The sequence below is a fragment of the Giraffa tippelskirchi genome, chromosome 7 (genome assembly GCF_054371585.1).
Source record: "Giraffa tippelskirchi isolate mGirTip1 chromosome 7, T2T-mGirTip1v1.2.pri, whole genome shotgun sequence".
Classification (NCBI taxonomy): Eukaryota; Metazoa; Chordata; class Mammalia; order Artiodactyla; family Giraffidae; genus Giraffa; species Giraffa tippelskirchi.
In genome coordinates, this window is record NC_137281.1 from 143549615 (window position 1) to 143570113 (window position 20499).

General features: G+C 39.8%; 1 protein-coding gene across 7 annotated transcripts in view; it reads left to right on the plus strand.

The window, feature by feature from the left end:
* The window catches only part of RGS6 (regulator of G protein signaling 6), a 588674-nt gene that overhangs the window by 21663 nt on the left and 546512 nt on the right, over positions 1-20499 (plus strand). For all 7 annotated transcript variants that reach the window (XR_014059230.1, XM_081508925.1, XM_081508924.1 and 4 more), the window contains exon 2: positions 4414-4517. Coding sequence is in view for 6 of the 7 variants with exons in the window: in XM_081508925.1 (XP_081365051.1) it covers positions 4434-4517 (84 nt within the window). In the remaining variant the exon portion in view is untranslated. The remainder of the gene's footprint in view (positions 1-4413; positions 4518-20499) is intronic.

The following is a 20499-nucleotide window of genomic DNA, read 5'->3' on the forward strand; positions in this document are numbered from 1 at the left end:
GCCCATATCAATAAACCTTGGGGAAAGTCTTCATGTGTGATTCCATCCATGGGTCTTTGTGGATAAAGAGCCTTCTTTGCTGAGCAGTTTTAATGGCTTGTTAACCAGATGAGTGTTCTAGATGGGATATACTGCATCTTAGTGAAATCTTACCAATTCTGTCATTCATTAAAAATATTCGAGTACCTTCTAGATGTCAACCTTCTAGATGTCTAGAGGGGTCAACTCCACTGACAAAGACTCTGCTCAGGCAGAACTGGCTTTCTAGCAGTGGAGATTCCTGATAGACAAGTGAGCAAAGTCATATGAATTCAGATAGTTGCAAATCCCTGTGATTTCAGTCTCCACGTTTGACCGACTCCCACTTAATCTCCTTGACATCAGATCACCGTTATGGTTTTTTTCCCTCTCGAGTGTCTGTCACTTCTGTGGCTTCAGATGTCCATACCTGTGTTGTGACCCAGGCTGGAAGGACCTCTTCTGCCTCCCCCACACTCCTGTTTATCCTTTTTCTGATTGTAGCTGTCACCTCTTCCTGGTCTGTGCTGTCATAACTGAGCACCCACACATTACAATTTCCTACATTTCTGGACATGTCACCCCTCCTGGACTCTGAACATTTTAAGGAGAGACCATTTGTGTCTGATTTATCTTTATGTCTCCAGCAGGAAGCATGAAGTTTTGTGCCATTGGATGCTCAGTGTTTGCGCCAAGATTGAATGTTGAGTCCTACGGCACCTAGTGGCGGATGCTGGTATTACAGGAATTGCTTCGTGGGGAGGGGTGCCGAGTTTGGGAGGCGACGCGCTAGCCTATCAGTTCGGTGATTTTTTGAGAAGTTCAGCATGAATATGGCCATAATTAGAGGCGACGAGCTAGTATATAGGCAGTGATGATGGAAGAGAGGCAGCATGGGACATTCTGTGAGTCTCTGAAGAAAAGTTAGAAATTTGAAGTTCTGAGGTTCTAAGGTGGAACTGGAATCCTAAGGATGTGTAGCTGATGTCCAGTTAGGGCTGTGGTTTGACCTGGTTCCAGCAGCTAGGTAGTTGCAGATCCGGTGAGGCGTCCAGGCTTCTCGGTTTAGAGGGCTTTCAACTAGGCCGGGACTGTGGTTTGTGACAGATAAGAAAACAAAGGCACAGAGAGGTAAAGTAACTTGCCCAGATCACTCAGCTAGGTGTGGAGCCTGGATTCAGACTTAGATCTGTCACCCAGTGACAGAGGCCAGCTGTCACCACTAAGCTATCATGTCTCTCCTTGGAGATGGTGAAATGCGTGGTGGTAACTCGTTTGCCCTTTTCCTCTTTTATTAGTTGAAAGTGAGGAGAAAAATATTATTATTGACATGTTTTGTTTCTATTGAATGTAGTTGGGTTTTTTCAGAAAAACATTCACGAATGTTACAAGTTCCTAAATTATTTGCTGTGTTTATATATGTGTGTATTTAAGTAACATAAAGAAGGTTTTGTTTTTCTCCACCACTAAATTTAAAAGACTCTTACTTCATTTTTATTGTAGTTCATTTGAAAGTAAAAATTTATGCTATATTATAATAAATGAGAACCTAATTCTTTAATTTTAGGAACTCCAGCTCTATAGTCAGTGATTTAATTAGAACATCCTTACCTACACCTTTCACATCTAGTACTCTCTAACATCTGTTGACATATAGACTAGAACGTGCTTGCATCACTATTTTAGAAATGATTCTTTTCTAGACATAGGAAAGTTAAATGACTTGTCTGAATTTTAAAATGAGTTGATAGGGAAACCGAAAATAGAAGCTTTTCTACTACATATTAGACTCACTAAAGTTCTAAACTAGAAGCTATTTGCATTCACTGAGCAGTCTGAAGTCCAGAGCCTGGTTCACCAGCCTGTTTTAATACATAGGAATGTTGCTGTTGAGTGTAAGGAATGGCCAGGGAAAGGCAGAAGGAGGGCTGACACCTTTGTTTCCAGGTCATTTCCAATCTTGCTATTATTGCACAGTTTTGGGGGGCAGAGAAGGAGGGAGGGAGATAATATGTTCATTAAAGTGAAAGTGTTCATTTTGAAGTAAAGCAATAGACACCCAAGATGGCTCTGTTACATGGGTAAATGAGATACATAAATAGACTCAGTTTTATTTTAAATGCTCAGTCATGTTCTGTGTTCAGGTAAAAGGTAAGTAAGTAGTTGTTTAAAAATGAAACCACGTGTTGTTCATTTAACTGTTAGAGCAACTGATTAGAATAATAATGGTGTTTCCATGTAGTACAATATTCATAGAAATACTGACATTATAGTGGGTAGAGATAATAGAATGATGTTCTTTATCTCTGCTTGTAATCTAGCTGTTAAAATGAAGCCTAATTCACAAATGATGAAGAAAACAAACATTATTCAAATGGGATACTTGGGCAATTAAATTCTTAGCATAAATTGCAAATTCCTGTCCCTTTCCCACCGTCTGCCAAAATTTGTTTTTATGGGATGACCTTTGGTACCAACTTATTTTTCTACTAAAATGTTTCCTGAGTTTATATTTTAAATTGAAATGGCCTTTTCTGTCAAGTATGGTATTTATAAAAGTTTTCTTTGATGAAAAGCCTATGAATTTTGTGCAAACAACCCAGGCAGTCTCTTAGATTAGTGATAACATTTGTATAGGACTTTTATGGCTTGATACGATACTTTACACTCATTTATTTGACCCTTACCTGTGAGTACTCAGTGAAATTCACATTTTACTGATGAGAGCAATGTAGGGAAAGGTGACTTGGCATGGTTCTGGGCACTAGTGGGCATTCAGCATGTTTGCTTTAAAAGGAAGTTAGCAAAGGAAACCAGCAGGTTATTTAACTTGTTCAAAGTCACCCAGTAAATAGTGCATCATACCGAGAACTGAATTTGCTTCTTTAACTAAAAAATTCCATATGCTCTCATTGTCTATTGCTGTCTTTTCAGGCTGTTTGTAAAAAAAAAGGTCAAATTAAAAATATTCATTTTTCTTAATTGAGATGAAATTTGCATAACTTAAAATTAATTTTAAGGTGTACATTTCAGTGGCATTTAGTGCATTCACAGTGTTCTGCAGCCTTTGCCTCCATCTAGTTCAAAAATGTTTCCATCATCCCCAAAGGAGACCCCATATCCATTAAGCATCCAGTCCATTCCCTCCTCCCCTCGAATGCTGGTAACTACGAATCTGCTGTCTTTGTGGATTTCCCTATGTTAGATATTTCATGTAAATGGAATATGGACTGTCTTAGTCCCTTCAGGCTGCTATAATAGAGTACCATAGACCCGGTGACCTATGAACAACAGAAATTTATTTTTCACAGTTCTAGAGACTGGGAAGTCCAAGATCAAGGCTTAAGTAGATTTGGTGTGTGATGAGAACTCAATTCCCTCTTCATGGATGACTTTCTTCTCACTGGGTCCTCACTTGGTGGAAAGGAGCACTCTGGGATCTCTTTCATCAGGACACAAATCCCATCACACCCTCTGCCTCTCAATTCTACCAGCTTTGGGGTTAGGATTTCAGCGTATAAATTTTAGAGGGACATAAATATTCAGTCCATCGCAATGACCTTTTGTGTCTGGTTTCTTTTACTTAGCATAATGTTTTCAAGGCTGATCTATGTTGTAGTGTGGATCAGTACTTTATTACTTTGGGTGGCTGAACTGTATTCCATTGTAGAGATAGACCATATTTTGTTTAGCCATTGGTCGGTTGAGGGACACTGAGTTGTTTCTATTTTTCAATGAATAGTGCTGTTCTGAACATATGTGTTCAAATATTGGTTTGAATGCCTGCTTTTAGTTCTTATAAGTAGAATTGCCAGGTTATATGGTAAATTCTATGTTTGACTTTTTGAGGAACTAACAAACTGTTTTCAATAGTGACCGAACTATTTTACATTCCTATCAACACTGTACAAGGGTTCTGATTTCCCTACATCCTTGCCAATGCTTGTTTGAGTTAAAAAATTATCATAACCATCCTGGTGTGTGTAAGTGGTATCTCCTAGTGGTGTTGATTTGCATTTTCTTTATAAAATATTCATATTTTAATACATAGAATTAATCATGAGATTTGATAAGACAAAATCAACATCAAAATGATTGACTTCATCTGTCTCCAGGAGATTTTTTTAAGATTGCCATCTGATCAGCCCTAGCGTGCATGATTCTGAGCTGAAAACAAAGCGAACAAACCACATTGCTTTGGAATGAGAAGCATGTATTTGGATAATCAGACTACAATTACCCCTGACTTAAAAAAAATACCACTTAAACTAATGAGGAACAAAAAGCAATGACATCATGTTTCATTTCCATGCCAGATACTTAGTTCTTTGCGTGGCAAAGCTTTCTTTATGTAATTCTTTCCTGTCTTAATGGTCTATTCATTTATTTTTGCAGTGTGAGTGAAGACACCCAGCATGGCTCAGGGATCCGGGGATCAGAGAGCAGTGGGGATCGCGGACCCAGAGGAGAGTTCTCCAAATATGATAGTCTACCGCAAAGTAAGGCATCTGGTTGAACGCTGGGGGCGCTGCTGCACGGCTGTAATCTGTAGGGGTTGATGGTTGATGGGTGGCTTGACAAATGTTTTCTGCCTAAATGCCCTTGACTGATAACTGAACATAATTTTTCTTCTCAGATCCTCTGATTCCTCAAGTTTAAAATTCAAGGAAGCTAGGCTGGTATCGAACATTTGAAAAACATTATGTGGCTTAGTTTTCTTTAAACCCAAGATTGCCTAAAAGTGCAGATGGACATGTATTGTCCTTCCATGTAAAGGCCTTTGTGTAACATTAATTAATCAAATGTTCTTCAAACCCATAGTACTCATAAGATCTGTTCTGGATGCTGTTGGAAGGACACAGAGGTATGTGCGTGTGTTAGATGCTTTATCAGCTGGTAGGAGACATAAGATGTATGCAGATTACTTTTATAGAGTCCAAGTGTTAATTTCTGAAAGAGAAGTGCAGGTAGAGTATTCCATAATCTCAGAGGAGGTGGGCAGTTACTTCCAGCCTCAGAGATCTGGCAGGGGCTGTGGAGGAGAGGCCTTTGAACTCAGTTTTAAAGGAGCCACAGGATTGCTTTACATGGAAAGCAGAAGGGTAGAGCAATATTCCAGGCAGTGAGATGCTTTCTGCAAAGGCAAAGAGCAGGAGTAAGTGAAGTGAAGGGCAACCAGAACCAGTTAGCTTGGGCAAAGGATGACTTAGAAGTAATTGGAGTAAATGGAGGTAAGATTTAGAGCAGAGTCTGGATGGAGCTAAAGTTTAGAATGTTGAGTCACAGGCAATTTGATCATAACAACTTTAGTGCCAGGAGTTGTAAAACAACATTTTTTTTTTTTTTGCATTATGAGCCTTGCCTCGGTGTGGCTTTTATCCTCAAGTGGACTATTATCAAGGGTGGATTGGAGGCTTTGACAGGGGTTGGGGGGGGGGTGTGCTTCTGTATCCCTCCTCGGAAATGAGCAGGACTGAGCAGAAGGTTTAAAGAGTCTGAATTAACAACAACTTGGAAACAGAATGAATATAAAATCAGAAGGTGAATGGAGAGTCAAAGATGACTGGGTTTTTGCCCTTGGGTGATAGAAGGACATTGGTGCTGTTAATTCAAATAGAAATATTTGGAAGCATATGTTTTAAAGGAAGGAAATGTGGCACAATGGTTTTACTTGTGCATTGCTGAATTTGAGAAAATAGTTGCTGTTTCTCATATACCTTTTTAATGTTTGCACGTTTGTGCAAATGGAGCCAAACTACGTCATATAGATTATTAAAAATAAGGAAAATAAGATCATACTCATTCGTTTCGCTAAATATTTGAGCTGTCTGCTGGGTTCTGTGTATTCTGCAAGACTCTGTGTTCTATCTATGTTAATCATATGAACAGTGTTGAACTAGATATTCCTGGATGATCAGTATGGTGAATTTTTCTCTTCTCTTTGTAAAAATAGAACTCTCAGAGTACTCTTGCTTTTAATACTAAATTCCTTAATCCTTTGCTTTACAAAAGAATGCTTAGATAACCCATCTCTAAGAGAGATGCTTATTAAGTTGTAGTAAAGAAAAAAGATTAGTGGGGCTAACCAAGTTGTGAGACATGTAAAATTACATAAAGACATTTATTCATTACCTTCTTAACCCACCTCAGATGAGGAGACCCTGTGCCAAACCTGTAGGAACGTGGGGTTTGCAGTCAGACCTGGGTTAAAATGGCAACTCCGCCACTTCCAAGCTGTGTGACCTGGATGGAGTCAGTTAAATAACTTCTGTGAGTCTCTGTTTTTTTATCTGTAAAAGCAGGGGGAAAGGTGGGAGGAAAGATGGTACCTCATGAAGTTATTGTGAAGATTCATTTGGATAAAGTCAATAAAGCATCTCACACCATGCTTGGCATAGAGGTGGTCCATGATGAAAGCTTCTTTTCCTTTTATCTTTTTTCTTCTAGAGACACTGACACTTGGAGAGGAAATAAATTATGAAATTGTATAAATGTTGGTGCTGTTAAAAAGGTGCATTCATACAGCGAGTTGCCTTTTAAGACACAGGAAAACAATGCAAATATTCTTATATTATTCAGGAGATTGCAAATCAATGGATTATAAAGGTTAATAGGAGATGTAAAGGTCATGCAATCCAAATACCTTTCCACAAGAACGTTTGGTATTATGTGGAAGGGGATAACTCCCTAAAGGTTTGTGGGAACTTGATTTTCACTTTTTGGGTGGTAACAGGGGCCTCTTAATTTTTTAGTGTAATTTAGCGATAAAGTTGTAAAATGCTGTAATTCTTCAGAGAAATGACTACTAGTTATTTGGTTTCTACACTGGAAATCTATCTTGCTTCCTCACAACAAATCTGTGGTGGGTATATATGTATTCATGTTATTTGCTATGGTAGTTAATTGATATAAAAGAGACATTGGATCTATTCAATCTATTAGAAAGAAAGCAGGGACTCTTATCGCCCAGTATGGGTCCAGGACCTGGAATCATTTAAATCTAGTTAATTGGACTAACTTAAGCCCTAGTTGTGCCTGAAACATGGGCTATCCACCTAGTTCTCTGCTGTAGACTGGCCATTGGCTGTGACCAAGACTTACCTAATGTAGGACACTATCCTCAAGGTGTAGGTAAAGACTGAATTGTGAAACCAAGGTCAATTAAAAATATTTTCTATGGAAGTCCTCTTATGTAATGATTTATTCAAGATGAGAGCTATAAAATCAAACCTTTTCTCAGAGGTCTATAACAGAAATTTACATTACAAATGTGCAAATAATGCTTTCATTTTAATTTTTGTTCTCTTGTTTGTTTCTTTCTCTTGTCAGATGTTTTCAGTGTGAAATTTTTGCTTGGACTGTGTTGTGTTGATTCAGATGCTGACATTTAAAAAGCTAAATCTAGAGAAATGGAGCTTTTGAGTAAACCTCCGATTAATAAGTGGGGTGATTATGTCCGTAGTGTTGTTGTGACTTTTAAATGCCATTTAGGAGGGTAACCTTCTGACATATGAGTAATGATGGGTGGGTTTCTTAAGCCTACACTTTTCAGAATACTCTTCATTTTCTTTTCATGTTTTCTATGTCATTAACTGTGAGAAGTTGTACTTTCCCAAGGCATGGTTTATTTATTGACTTGAGCAGGCTTTCTGATTTAGTTTTTTTATCCTTCGTATTCACATTTTGGATAGGAGGTGTTGCATGAAAAATGTATTGGTCACATTAAAAATCTATTTAAAAGAAAATATTAGTTATTTATTAAGTTGCCTAGACCTGTTAACTTTTTTTTTTTTAACTGTTCCTGGATCCAAAGATCCTGGGGGTCATTGAACCTGGCTGTATATCAGATCATTTAGGGGTACTTTATAAAAATGCTGGTCCTCAAAGGACCCTTGGGCTTCCCTAGTAGCTCAGCTGGTAAAGAATCTGCCTGCAGTGTGGGAGACCTGGGTTCGATCTCTGGGTTGGGAAGATCCCCTGGAGAAGGGAATGGCTACCTACTCCAGTATTCTGGCCTGAAGAATTCCATGGACTGTATAGTCCATGGGATCACAAAAAGTTGGACACAACTGAGTGACTTTCACTTTCACTTTCAAAGGACCCTGAAGTTGTTTTTGTTTAATAGGTCTGAGCTGGATCCTAGGAATCTGAGTTTTAAAGTGTTTTCAAGAGAATGTGATGCCTGGCTAAGTTTGAAACACATTTATTTAGTGTCTTTTAATATAGGCAGGTGGAGTATGCATTATAAAGTCATGGAGAAGTTGGTGTCTTGAAGGGGGTTTTTGATTTTGTAATTATTTGCAGATTTTACAAGATGTAGAAAAAGAAGCCTCTTACTGAGTTAGATTATACTGTGGAAGTGAGAAATAGATTTAAGGGACTAGATCTGATAGAGTGTCTGATGAACTATGGACAGAGGTTTGTGACATTGTACAGGAGACAGGGATCAAGACCATCCCCATGGAAAAGAAATGCAAAAAAGCAAAATGGCTGTCTGAGGAGGCCTTACGAATAGCTGTGAAAAGAAGAGAAGTGAAAAGCAAAGGAGAAAAGGAAAGATATTCCCATCTGAATGCAGAGTTCCAAAGAATAGCAAGGAGAGATAAGAAAGCCTTCCTCAGTGATCAATGCAAAGAAATAGAGGAAAACAACAGAATGGGAAAGACTAGAGACCTCTTCAAGAAAATTAGAGATACCAAGGGAACATTTCATGCAAAGATGGGCTCGATAAAGGACAGAAATGGTATGGACCTAACAGAAGCAGAAGATATTAAGAAGAGGTGGCAAGAATACACAGAAGAACTGTACAAAAAAGATCTTCATGACCCAGATAATCACAATGGTGTGATCACTCACCTAGAGCCAGACATCCTGGAATGTGAAGTCAAGTGGTCTTTAGGAAGCATCACTACAAACAAAGCTAGTGGAGGTGATGGAATTCCATTTGAGCTATTTCAAATCCTGAAAGATGATGCTGTGAAAGTGCTGCACTCGATATCCCAGCAAATTTGGAAAACTCAGCAGTGGCCACAGGACTGGGAAGGTCAGTTTTCATTCCAATCCCAAAGAAAGACAATGCCAAAGAGTGCTCAAACTACTGCACAATTGCACTCATCTCACACGCTAGTAAAGTAATGCTCAAAATTCTCCAAGCCAGGCTTCAACAGTACATGAAACGTGAACTTCCAGATGTTCAAGCTGGTTTTAGAAAAGGCAGAGGAATCAGAGATCAAATTGCCAACATCTGTTGGATCATCGAAAAAGCAAGAGAGTTCCAGAAAAACATCTATTTCTGCTTTATTGACTATGCCAAAGCCTTTGACTGTGTGGATCACTATAAACTGTGGAAAATTCTTAAAGAGATGGGAATACCAGACCACTTGACCTGTCTCTTGAGAAACCTCTATGCAGGTCAGGAAACAATAGTTAGAACTGGACATGGAACAACAGACTGGTTCCAAATAGGAAAAGGAATACGTCAAGGCTGTATATTGTCACCCTGCTTATTTAACTTATATGCAGAGTACATCATGAGAAACGCTGGGCTGGAGGAAGCACAATCTGGAATCAAGATTGCCGGGAGAAATATCAATAACCTCAGATATGCGGATGACACCACCCTTATGGCTGAAAGTGAAGAGGAACTAAAAAGAGTGGCTGACTTTATTTTTCTGGGCTCCAAAATCACTGCAGATGGTGATTGCAGCCATGAAATTAAAAGATGCTTACTCCTTGGAAGGAAAGTTGTGACCAACCTAGATAGCGTATTAAAAAGCAGAGATATTACTTTGCCAACAAAGGTCCGTCTAGCCAAGGCTATGGTTTTTCCAGTGGTAATGTATGGATGTGAGAGTTGGATGGTGAAGAAACTGAGCGCCGAAGAATTGATGCTTTTGAACTGTGGTGTTGGAGAAGACTCTTGAGAGTCCCTTGGACTGCAAGGAGATCCAACCAGTCCATCCTAAAGGAAACCATTCTGGTTGTTCATTGGAAGGACTGATGTTGAAGCTGAAACTCCAGTACTCTGGCCACCTGATGCGGAGTTGACTCGTTGGAATAGACCCTAATGCTGGGAAGGATTGGGGGCAGGAGGAGAAGGGGACGACAGAGGATGGGTGGCTGGATGGCATCACCGACTCGATGGACATGAGTTTGGGTAAACTCCGGCAGTTGGTGACGGACAGGGAGGCCTGGCGTGCTGCGGTTTGTGGGGTCACAAAGAGTTGGACATGACTGAGCTACTGAACTGAACTGATCAAGTTAGAATTAAGGAATTTTAGTGACTTCATCTTAAGAGATTTTCTAGTCAATATTCTCATTTTATAGATGGGAAAACTGAAATATAGGAAAGATATATAACTTGCTGAAGGTTACTTGGCAATTTCCCAGTGAACCCGTGATGGGGTCCTGGTGACTCTACAGGCCCAGTTGGTATCCTCTCTCCCATCGACTTATCAACCACAAACTACCATTTCTACATTGTTGAGGCTGAAAGCCATTAGATAAACTAATGAAAATATCATGTGGCAGATCTTTGATGTTCGAGGTTATTTCCATGGTGTGACTTGGGGTAGGTACCTTTGAACATCTGTAATGCTCAAGCTGCATTCTGCTTGCTAGTGCTCTTGTTTTTTGGGTGAAGATATTCTGAAATGTTTGCTTTCTTTTATAACTAGTAATTCTTTGAGTGAGAGTAGGTTGCTTTCTTGGAGAAGGCAATGGCACCCACTCCAGTAACCTTGCCTGGAAAATCCCATGGACGGAGGAGCCTGGTAGGCTGCAGTCCATGGGGTCGCTAAGAGTCGGACATGACTGAGCGACTTCACTTTCACTTTTTACTTTCATGCATTGGAGAAGGAACTGGAAACCCACCCCAGTGTTCTTGCCTGGAGAATCCCAGGGACAGGGGAGCCTGGTGGGCTGCCGTCTATGGGGTCACACAGAGTCGGACACGACTAAAGCGACTTAGCAGCAGCAGCAGCAGCAGGTTGCTTTCTGATTTTATTTGGTTCCGAGTGGTGTTGATAATGTCTCTTGACAAATTTCCATGTGGGTTGGTCATTTGATTTGGTAGAACTCTGGGAAATTAAATGGTAGGTGGTGGTTGTTTAGTTGCTAAGTTGTGTCTGACTCTTTTTGCAACCCCATGGACTGTAGCCCACCAGGCTCCCCTGTCCATGGGGTTTCCCAGGCAAGAATACTGGAGTGGGTTGCCATTTCCTTCTCCAAGGGAACTTCCCGACTCAGAGATTAAACCCACGTCTTCTGCCCTAGTGGGCAGATTCTTTATCGCTGAGCCAACCAGGGAAGCCCCCAGATGGTAGGTACACAGAGGAAATTGTAGCTTCCTGTGACCCAGGTTGGGAAGGTCAGGAGTTGGTAGATTATGTCAGAAGATGCCAAACAGGGAGCTGAGAGCTCTGGCTCACTTACTGCTTTGGTTCTCCTGATGAGGAACTTTATCTTCTTGGCTCTGTTTCTTATTTTGCCTTCCCCCTTCCCAACTAAGAAACACTTCTTATAAAAAAAAAAGAAAAAAAATTAGTCTACATAAAATAGAAAAAGCTTGATAAAATTAACCCTGTTTACCCACAGGGTAAACTTAATAAGTAAACTCAATAAATAAGATACGGTTTGGCTTCATTTCCGCTTATGCAGAGTGATGGGGTTGGACTAAATAATGTGCATAGAAAGTTTCAGCAGTGATTTCCAGAAAGCTAGCAACAGGACATTGCTTCAGAATTCACTGAAGGCAGTTGTAGAGGCTGTACAACTGCAAGTCAGAACCTGCAGACCCTGGTGACCAAGGTGTGATGAGGATTTTAAACTATTTAGTTCGCAAATATGTATTGAGTGTCATTTGTGTGCCAGACACAGATGCTAGGAAGGTAGGATGAATGCTGTTCCCTGAAAGAACCCATTGGCCAGTGGGGCAGCGGTGGGTAACTAGACAATTGCAGTGCACAGAGAGGTAAGCTGAGGGGTCCGGGAGGAGATAGAAGGGTCAGGAGGCCCATATCAGAAGAGGGGATGATGATGTCATAGAAGGCATCCAGAGGGTTGGGTTTCTGCCTTAATTCTTGAAAGATAAGTAAGAATTAACCTTGCAGACAATGGGAGAAGAAATGTGGAGGCAGAAGGGCTAACACATGCAAAGGGACAGAGTTGGGATCTTGTATACTGAGTTCTGGAAGCTACAAGTGCCTGTTTTCTTGGTGCTAGGTTTCTATAATGGAGAGTTGAGAAATAAAGCTGTCTAGTTAAATTAGGGCCAGATCATAAAAGAGCATATGCATCAGACAAGGAGTGTGGATGCTATGTAGGTATCTTCTCTTTGTGTCTCTACACCCATGCTCCACTCCTCTATGTGCTGCCCACTGTACCACTTGGACTACACCTACAGGGCTCCCAGAACCTCTGACTTTCAACTGAATTTGGTCAATAGGGGCCTGGGAAGACATGGGAGCTGGGAAGAAGAGGAAGGTCAAGGTATTTCTTCCCTTGACTGCCTCTTGGCAAAGTTTGTCATGGACTGTGTCCCATGACTGAAAGTCACTGCTTCCTTCTAGACAGACTGCTCTCCTCCTCTGGGTCCTGACACCTTTTTCTTCTGCTCATCCTTTCGGGCCTTGAGATCGTTCCAGTTTGTATTAGTAATCTACTGCTGTATAACAGGTTACCCCAAACTCGATGGCTTAAACAGAACATTTATTGCTACAGTTTCTATGGGTCCATAATCCCAGGTGCAGGTTAGGTGGGTCCTCTGGCTCAGGATATCTCACAAGCTACAGTCAAGATGTAGCAGGTTCATCTGAAGGCTCAACTGGAGAAAGACCCACATCCAAGCTCACTTATATGGTTTTGGTGGGATTCAGTTCCTCAAGGGCTATTGAATGATGGCCTCAGTTCCTCACTGTGTGTTGTCTGGAGGTGACTCTCAGTTCCTTGCCATCTGTGTCTCTTCATAGGATGAGTCACAACATGGAAGCCTTTTTCATCAGAGCAAGCAAACGAAAAGGTGGAAGGGGGTGGGTGGCAGTGGGAGTCACACTATTTTATAACCAAATCTTGGACGTGATGCTCCATCTCTTTCATTAGGAACAAGTCACGAGGTCTAGCCCTCAATCAAGGTGAGGGGTTTGGGCAGGGGCACAAATACCCAGAAGTGGAGATCCTCAGGGGTCACTTTCGAAGCCATTTACCACACGGTTCTACTTCCACAAGTCAGAGGTTTCTGAATGTGCCCTTATGGTTCCCCTATGCCCTGTCACTTGGTCCTTTTGGAAATAAACCTTGCATGAATTGCCTTATATTTTATGTGCCATCTGTTTACAGATAAGCCTCTGACTCATACAGGTCTAATCCCCAAAGTGAAAGAACCAACTGAGATCCTGTTTTTCTTCATAAGGAAATTCTCCATGAAGTTAAATCAGGGAAGTTGTATGTTCAGTGTGCAGAATGGGATTGTGGAGGGAGGCTGTAAGAGAAATGGTGGGATTAGTAGGCAGAGGAATAGTTTAGTGATTTTACAGGAGTTCATGGGAAGAAACAAAAAATGATGTCCAAATCAGTGGCAGTGATAATGCAGATGAAGGGAAATGCTTGAGAGCTGTTTAGGAGGTAGAATCTGCAGGACTTGGTGATGGATAAGATCCAGGGCGGATTTGAGGGTAATGAGGGGGAATGAGAGGGGTTTTTCATTAGGTTACACCTGAGAGTTGTCAGAAGATCTGGGACCAATAGAATTTTGAACCAAGTAACTGTGGTTCAAAAGCAACTGGTTTGCCTTCCCCTCTCCTTATATGTGAATAAATCAAGAGTGTCATAGAAAGAGATTGTAACTGGACCAGCTTATCTGGCTCTTTACTGTCACTGCCCCACTGGTTCACTTTTGTCCGTGCATAAGTTGCTTCTATGTTTTATTAAGTTCAGTTTTGTCATTTGTGAAGTGCAAGGTTAACTGGGCTGAGTGATCTCAAACGTACTTTCAGTTCTAACATTCCAGGGCTTTGATAATCCATATGACAGAAATCCACATTTTATTATGTTTATCCTTTCATAGCCCCCTTTGCTTTCTTTTTTAATTTTCTTTAAAAAGTTAACCCAAGTTAAATTTTAAAAACAAGGAAGTCAGTATGTTTAAAACAAATACTTTTGGGCCTCAAACATAGGGCTATCTTTTGTCTATTCTTTTTTTTTTTTTTTTTTAGCATTAAATTAAATTCCCAAGGGCGAACTACAGAGAGTGTTCTGGGTAACTAATTTAATTGTTCAATCTGCATTTTAAGATTCCTTTCATTAAATATTTTGAAGGGTCTTAATTGCCTTAGGAAAAAACTGTTCTGTTTTCCTTTTCCCCTAGGATTAAACTTGTGAGGGGAGAAGCTTCCCATCACATTATCTTGGTTGGCAGGAGACAGGAGTGCAGGCAAGTCCCAGACCAGTGGTATCAGTGTCCACAGATGAAAGGGATGGTATTTTTAGTCTGGAGAATAGCTCAGTGTGGTTTAATATGATGTATTTTCCTGAGTATAACTTTCTAATTTGAAAGCCTTTGGTGTATTTAAGACTTCATTTCATTTTTTCAAAAATTTCCCCTCATTTCAAAGAGCCTAAGATTTTACACTTTGGCAGACAGCTTATTACTCTATTGATATTTCTGTATCCTTAGACTATGGAGAACCTTAGTGGTCACAGAATAGATTCTCCATTTACAAGATTTTGAACAAGAAAAACTAAAAGCTAATAAATACCTGTGAAAGGAAAATGTATGTATGTGTTAGTTGCTCAGTTGTGTCCGACTCTGTGACCCCATGGACTGTAGCCCACTAGGCTCCTCTGTCCATGGGATTTTCCAAGCAAGAATACTGGAGTGGGTTGCTGTTTCCTTCTCCAGGGGATCTTCCTGACCCAGGGATCAAACTCGGGTTTCCCGCATTGTAGGCAGATTCTTTATTGTCTGATCCATCAGTGTGTTTAAATCACTGGGGTTAGGAAGGCTATTTTTTAAAAGTCTGTTAGCTTGCCATTACAAATCAAAACTGAAAATGGACAATGAAAGAATGGAAAAAACATACAAATCTATAAATATAGATATTGACATATAGTCACTCCAAAAGAATATCCATACCTCTTTGGTGAATAATAACTAAATTTGTAAATAAATCAAATGTCTCTTGAAAGGGGGTTTGTTAAATAATTATTCATATTTGGGATGACCCCACAGTTAGGTTACTGGACTGCTGTTCTGGTAGACCTAATAATTGCCTTGAAAGAGAGATGGTTACTGACATCCTGGGATATGGTCAGATTGACTGTTCTTTATTTTTAAAACCTTAAAAGACTTCACCATTTTTATTCTATTTGCTAAATATAATAGTTATGTAGATGTACTAAAATTATTGTTTCCAATGTTTTAATTATTTTCTGCATCTCTGTGCTTACATCTGAAGTCTGTTTTCTTTTGGCTGAAGAACTACCTTTAGTATTTTCTTTAGTACAGGTCTGCTGGACATAAATTCTAGGTTTCTGCTTGTCTAAAAATAACTTTCATCTTTTATTTTTGGAGGATGTTTTTCCTAGATATGGAGTTCTAGATTGTCAGTTATTTTCTTTCTACACTTTGATAATTTTCATTGATTCTTGACTTCTATAATTTTTGTTCAAAAGTTGGGTTTTGTTCATAAGTTATCTTGTCAGTTTTATTGTTACTTTGTTGTCTGTAATCTCTTTTGAAATCTTTGACTGCTTTCAAGATTTCTTTCACTTTGGTTTCTAGCAGTTTTACTATGAGGTATTATTTTCTTTTTATTATTCTTAAAGTTAATAGCAATTCATTATATTTGATCGGTGTTTGGAAAATTCCCAGCCATTAAATTGTCAAATATTGTTTATGTCTAGTTTCTCTTTTTACTCTTCTTGAGATTTTGTTCATATATTATGACTTTCTCTTTGTGTTTCATGTTCCTTATGCTCCTTTCTGTATTTTTTATTCCTCTTTATTTCAACATTGATATTTTCTAGTGACTTATTCTCCAGTTTTACAAATTCTTTCCTTAACTGTATCTAATCTGTGGTTAAATCCATTCAGTGGAATTTATAACTTTAACTATTGCTATTTAAATTCTAAAATTTCCATTGAATTACTGTTGATAGTTTCCAGTTTCCTGCTAAAATTCTCTGTTTTGTCATTTAATTCCATAAATGTATTAATCATAGTTATTGAGTATCTGATACTTCAAAATGTATATCACTTGCTGGATTGTTTATATTGTCTTTAAATGTTTTCTAGTTAATTTTTATTAAGTTCAAAACATGTACAACTGACATTGGAGAGATAATTTTTAAGGCTCTGGGGGAATATTATCTTATTTCCCCAGTCAGGGATTGAACTGGCACCCCCAACAGTGGAAACACAGAGTCTTAACCACTGGACTGCCAGGGAAGTCTTAGAGAGGACTTAGTTCTGTTTTTGTTTTTTTCCATTACTGTCAGTTAGGCAAGTGGCAGATTACCTTAATCTAACTCAATATAGAGATTGTATATAGCTGGATTTTAGTTCTTGTTAGAACTAGTATATTTCTAGATCACCTTTTCTCTTGTGAGTGAGCTCTTCTGGTCCCAATAAACACCCAGGATGTTTGCTCAATTCCTCATCCTTGACTCTGACCTTAATCGGTGTCCCTTAAGCTCCATGAGACTGCTGAAAGCACTGATCAGCTTCTTGGTCATGCCTTTTGCTTAAGAAATTGGCAGCGTCCTGAGAGGAAAAAGAAACTCTAATTGCCAGCCTCATCTTCTTGGCTCTCTTCTTGCAGATCTTGGTTTAAAGTTCTTATTGCCTTGGTAGTGCTCCAATACCTTCAAACAAATTTAACAAAACAGTTTTCAGTCTTTCTGGTTGCTCTCAGCAGGAGGGTTATTCCGAAACATTGGGCCATTGACAGAAGTAGAACCTCAGAACATTGACTTTGAACATTGTCTCTGATAGCCTTGGTTTGCTCTTAAAATGTTTTAGAAAAGACATTTCCTAAGTGGTTTATTGGTTGAGGGTGGCAGTGGTAGAGATGAGAAAAATTTTGGTATGTTTAGGAAGTAGAATTGACTTGGAGGGTGAGAGAGAAGATTGGAGGCGGATGACTCGGATATGGGCCTGGGTGTCTGGTGGCACCAGTCACTGGGGTAGGTAGGAGGAGGAAGAGGATTAGGCTAAAGTATAATACCACCACAGTACCCAAATGGCATTTATTCACCCCAACCCGATTCTGCAGAACTCTAGGAAGGGGGACTGTGCTAGGCAAGTAACTCTAATATGAAGTGGTCCTGAAAAGAACCTTTATCTCAAGGAAAGCTTGTTGTTGTTTAGTCACTAAATGATGTCCTACTTTTTTGCACTGTGAGCCCACCATGGGCCCGCCAGGCTCCTCTGCCCATGGGATTTGCCAGGCAAGAATACTGGAATGGCTTGCCATTTCCTTCTCCAGAGGATCTTCATGACCCAGAGATCAAATCTGTGTTTTTTGCTTGGCAGGCAGATTCTTTACCACTCAGCTACCAGGGAAACCAAAGGAAATCCTGCCTGGCTCCTAAGACCTTTTTGGTCTAGAAAACAGGACATAGCTTATATCTGTCAGTATGACACTTCTGAATATTTTTGTATTCATTTCCTAGGGCTGCTCTAACGAATTACCACAAACTGTGTGGCTTAAAGTAATAGAAACTTATGCTGTCGCAGTTCAGAAGGCTAGATGTATAAAGTCAAGTTGTCAGCAGAGTCACACCTCCTCTGAATGCTCTAAGGAAGAAGCCTTCCTTGCCTCTTCCTAGATTCTGGTGGCTGCCAGTAATCCTGGGTGTTCCTTGGATTGTAGCTGCATCAATCCAATTTTGTTTCCATCTTCACAAGGCCTTCTGCTTCTGTGTCTTCACATGGCCTACTTATGAGGACCCACCCTAATCCAGTCCAATTCAGATCTGATGTTCACTTGACTAATTACACCTGCAAAGGCCCCATTCCCAAATAAGGTCACATACACAGGCACCAGGGCTTAAGATTTCAACTTATCTTTTTTGGGGACACAATTCAACCCATAACAGTTTCTATTTTTTTCTCTCCCTGAAGCTTAGTGCTCCTTGCAAAAAGAAAAAAACCTGATCAACAAGTAGTATATATATTGAACATCTGCTTCTGGTAAGGCACTGTGCTTTATTCCCCCACACACTTTTGTAGGAGAACAAAAAGTAGGATACCACATGCTCCCTGTCCTAAACAATTGTACAGTCCATTTGGAGAGCCCAGGAGTGGTGCAAGATTAAGGAAGAAACTAAGCATTTACTGGCTCCCCACTGTATACAACATGCGATCCTGGGTGTGGTACATACACTGAATCATTTACTCATTAGAATAGCTGGTTAGGTAGGTGGTGGTTACCCTTTACTACAGATAAGGAAACCAAGTTTCAGAAAGTGAAGTCGTTCAGTCGTGTCTGGGTCTTTGCAACCCCATGGACTGTAACCTATCAGGCTCCAATGTCTATGGGATTTTCCAGGCAAGAGTACTGGAGTGGGTTGCCATTTCATTCTCCAGGGAATCTTCCCGACCCAGCAATCAAACCCGGGTCTCCCACATTGCAGGCAGATGCTTTACTCTCTGAGCCACTAGGGAAGTCACCCCTTCAGAAGGATTAAATAACTCATATGGGTATTTGTATCTGGGCTTGCTTTATTTTAAAGCTTTTTTTTCTTTTTTTACAAATAAACTGAATTATGTAGAAAAAGAAAAAAGGGAAATCTCAAGGCATTTGTAATTATTTACAGGACAGTTGGCATGCACAAGATGGGCATACAGAGGAAAAGACATTTGGAGAGGATGAGTTGACTTACATCTTTAAGAAAGGGAGGATTTGGTCTGGTAGAAAAAGAGCCAAGAAATGATTCTAGGTGATGGGTGCTGTGTGAGATGATAAGAAACCATAAGATGTATTTAGGAGATAGTATATTTTATAATACTAAATCCAGGAGTTGCACCTGATGTAATAATAGCCTCATTCTTCATATGGAGACCCTGAAGCAAGAAATCATAAAACATTTTTAGTTCTGAAACCCACATGGCAAGATATCGGTACAGCTGAGCTTTCCGCCAACTGATTTTCTTTCTCCTCTCCCTCTTAAAAAACAACTTGTTTTCCATTTTAAAAGTAATAACTCAATTTGAAAGAATCCAAGCACTAACTATAGAAAAACATCTACCATGCAAATATGACTACAGTTAATATTTTGGTCTGTTTCCTCCCAGCTTTTAAAATTTGTAACAGCAGCATATATATTATATGTTAACCTAATGGATAATCATAGCACATTAACTATTTTATGTTTCCCTACCATATCTTACGCATTAATCTGTGCTACAATATGTTATCATAATTTCAAAGGTTGCTTAATATTCCAAGCAGATAATGTCCCATAATTTAATTACTTAGTCTCTTGTAATTAATAGCAAAAGTTAGAATTGCGCGGTCAAAAGGCATAAACTGTATTATAACTCCTGATCCACAGATACACACACATATTTTTTTCTAGAAGAGCAATCTTGGTGTTTGCATGGATAGACTGGGTTTCCCTGGGCTGTTATCACAGGTCTGTTTCAGCAGACTACGGAAGAGAGTGGAGGGATGTCTAATAATCAGGGTCAGTGTTTTCTTCACTCTCAACCTCTAAGCCAGATTCTCCTAGTCCTGGTGCCCGACACGCTTTGCAGCCCCACCCTTGTCTTGAGAGCCCCAATGCTAGGGGATTCAGAAACTTTCAACCTGGAACCTTTCCAAACCATTTGCTATTTTGTCCTCTATTTGTTTTTCTTAAGCAACTAACTAAATAAGAATAACATCTCAGCCTCTTTCCACTCCCCACGGCATTTTCCCTGCCTGCGCCACCCCTGCCTACAGTTTAGCCATGGGGTTGCTTCTTATATTTTAAAGCTCAATACAAAAGCACAGTCCTGAGAAGCAGCCAAGTTCTGCAGCCAAGTTTGAAGAATAAAACTTTAAAACAGCTCTTCTGTCACACACTGGAGAGGGGAGGCAGGCTTTGCTATAAATAAGTCACATTCCATTTCTATCTCATCCTTTGCAGTCCTCTTGGGTAATGCTTTTCGTATATAACTACAGTGTTCTCAAACTGCCCACTCAGCCTTTCAACTTGCCATCTTATATCTCATTTTATTTAAATGTTCGGTAGTTCTGGAGTTTAAGGACCCTGCATAAGAGGGGATAGAACTTGTCATCCTCCAGGGTTAGGTGTCATGAGATGAATTGGCCAACTTGTTAGAAACTATAGTTTACCTGGAACATTTTTTAGCAGCTTCCCGTGCCAGCTTTCTACTGCTGCTATAACACATTATCACAAAACTAGCAGCTTGAAGGGGCTTCCCAGGTGGCTTGGTGGTAAAGAATCTGCCTGCAATGCAGGAGATGTGGGTTTGAT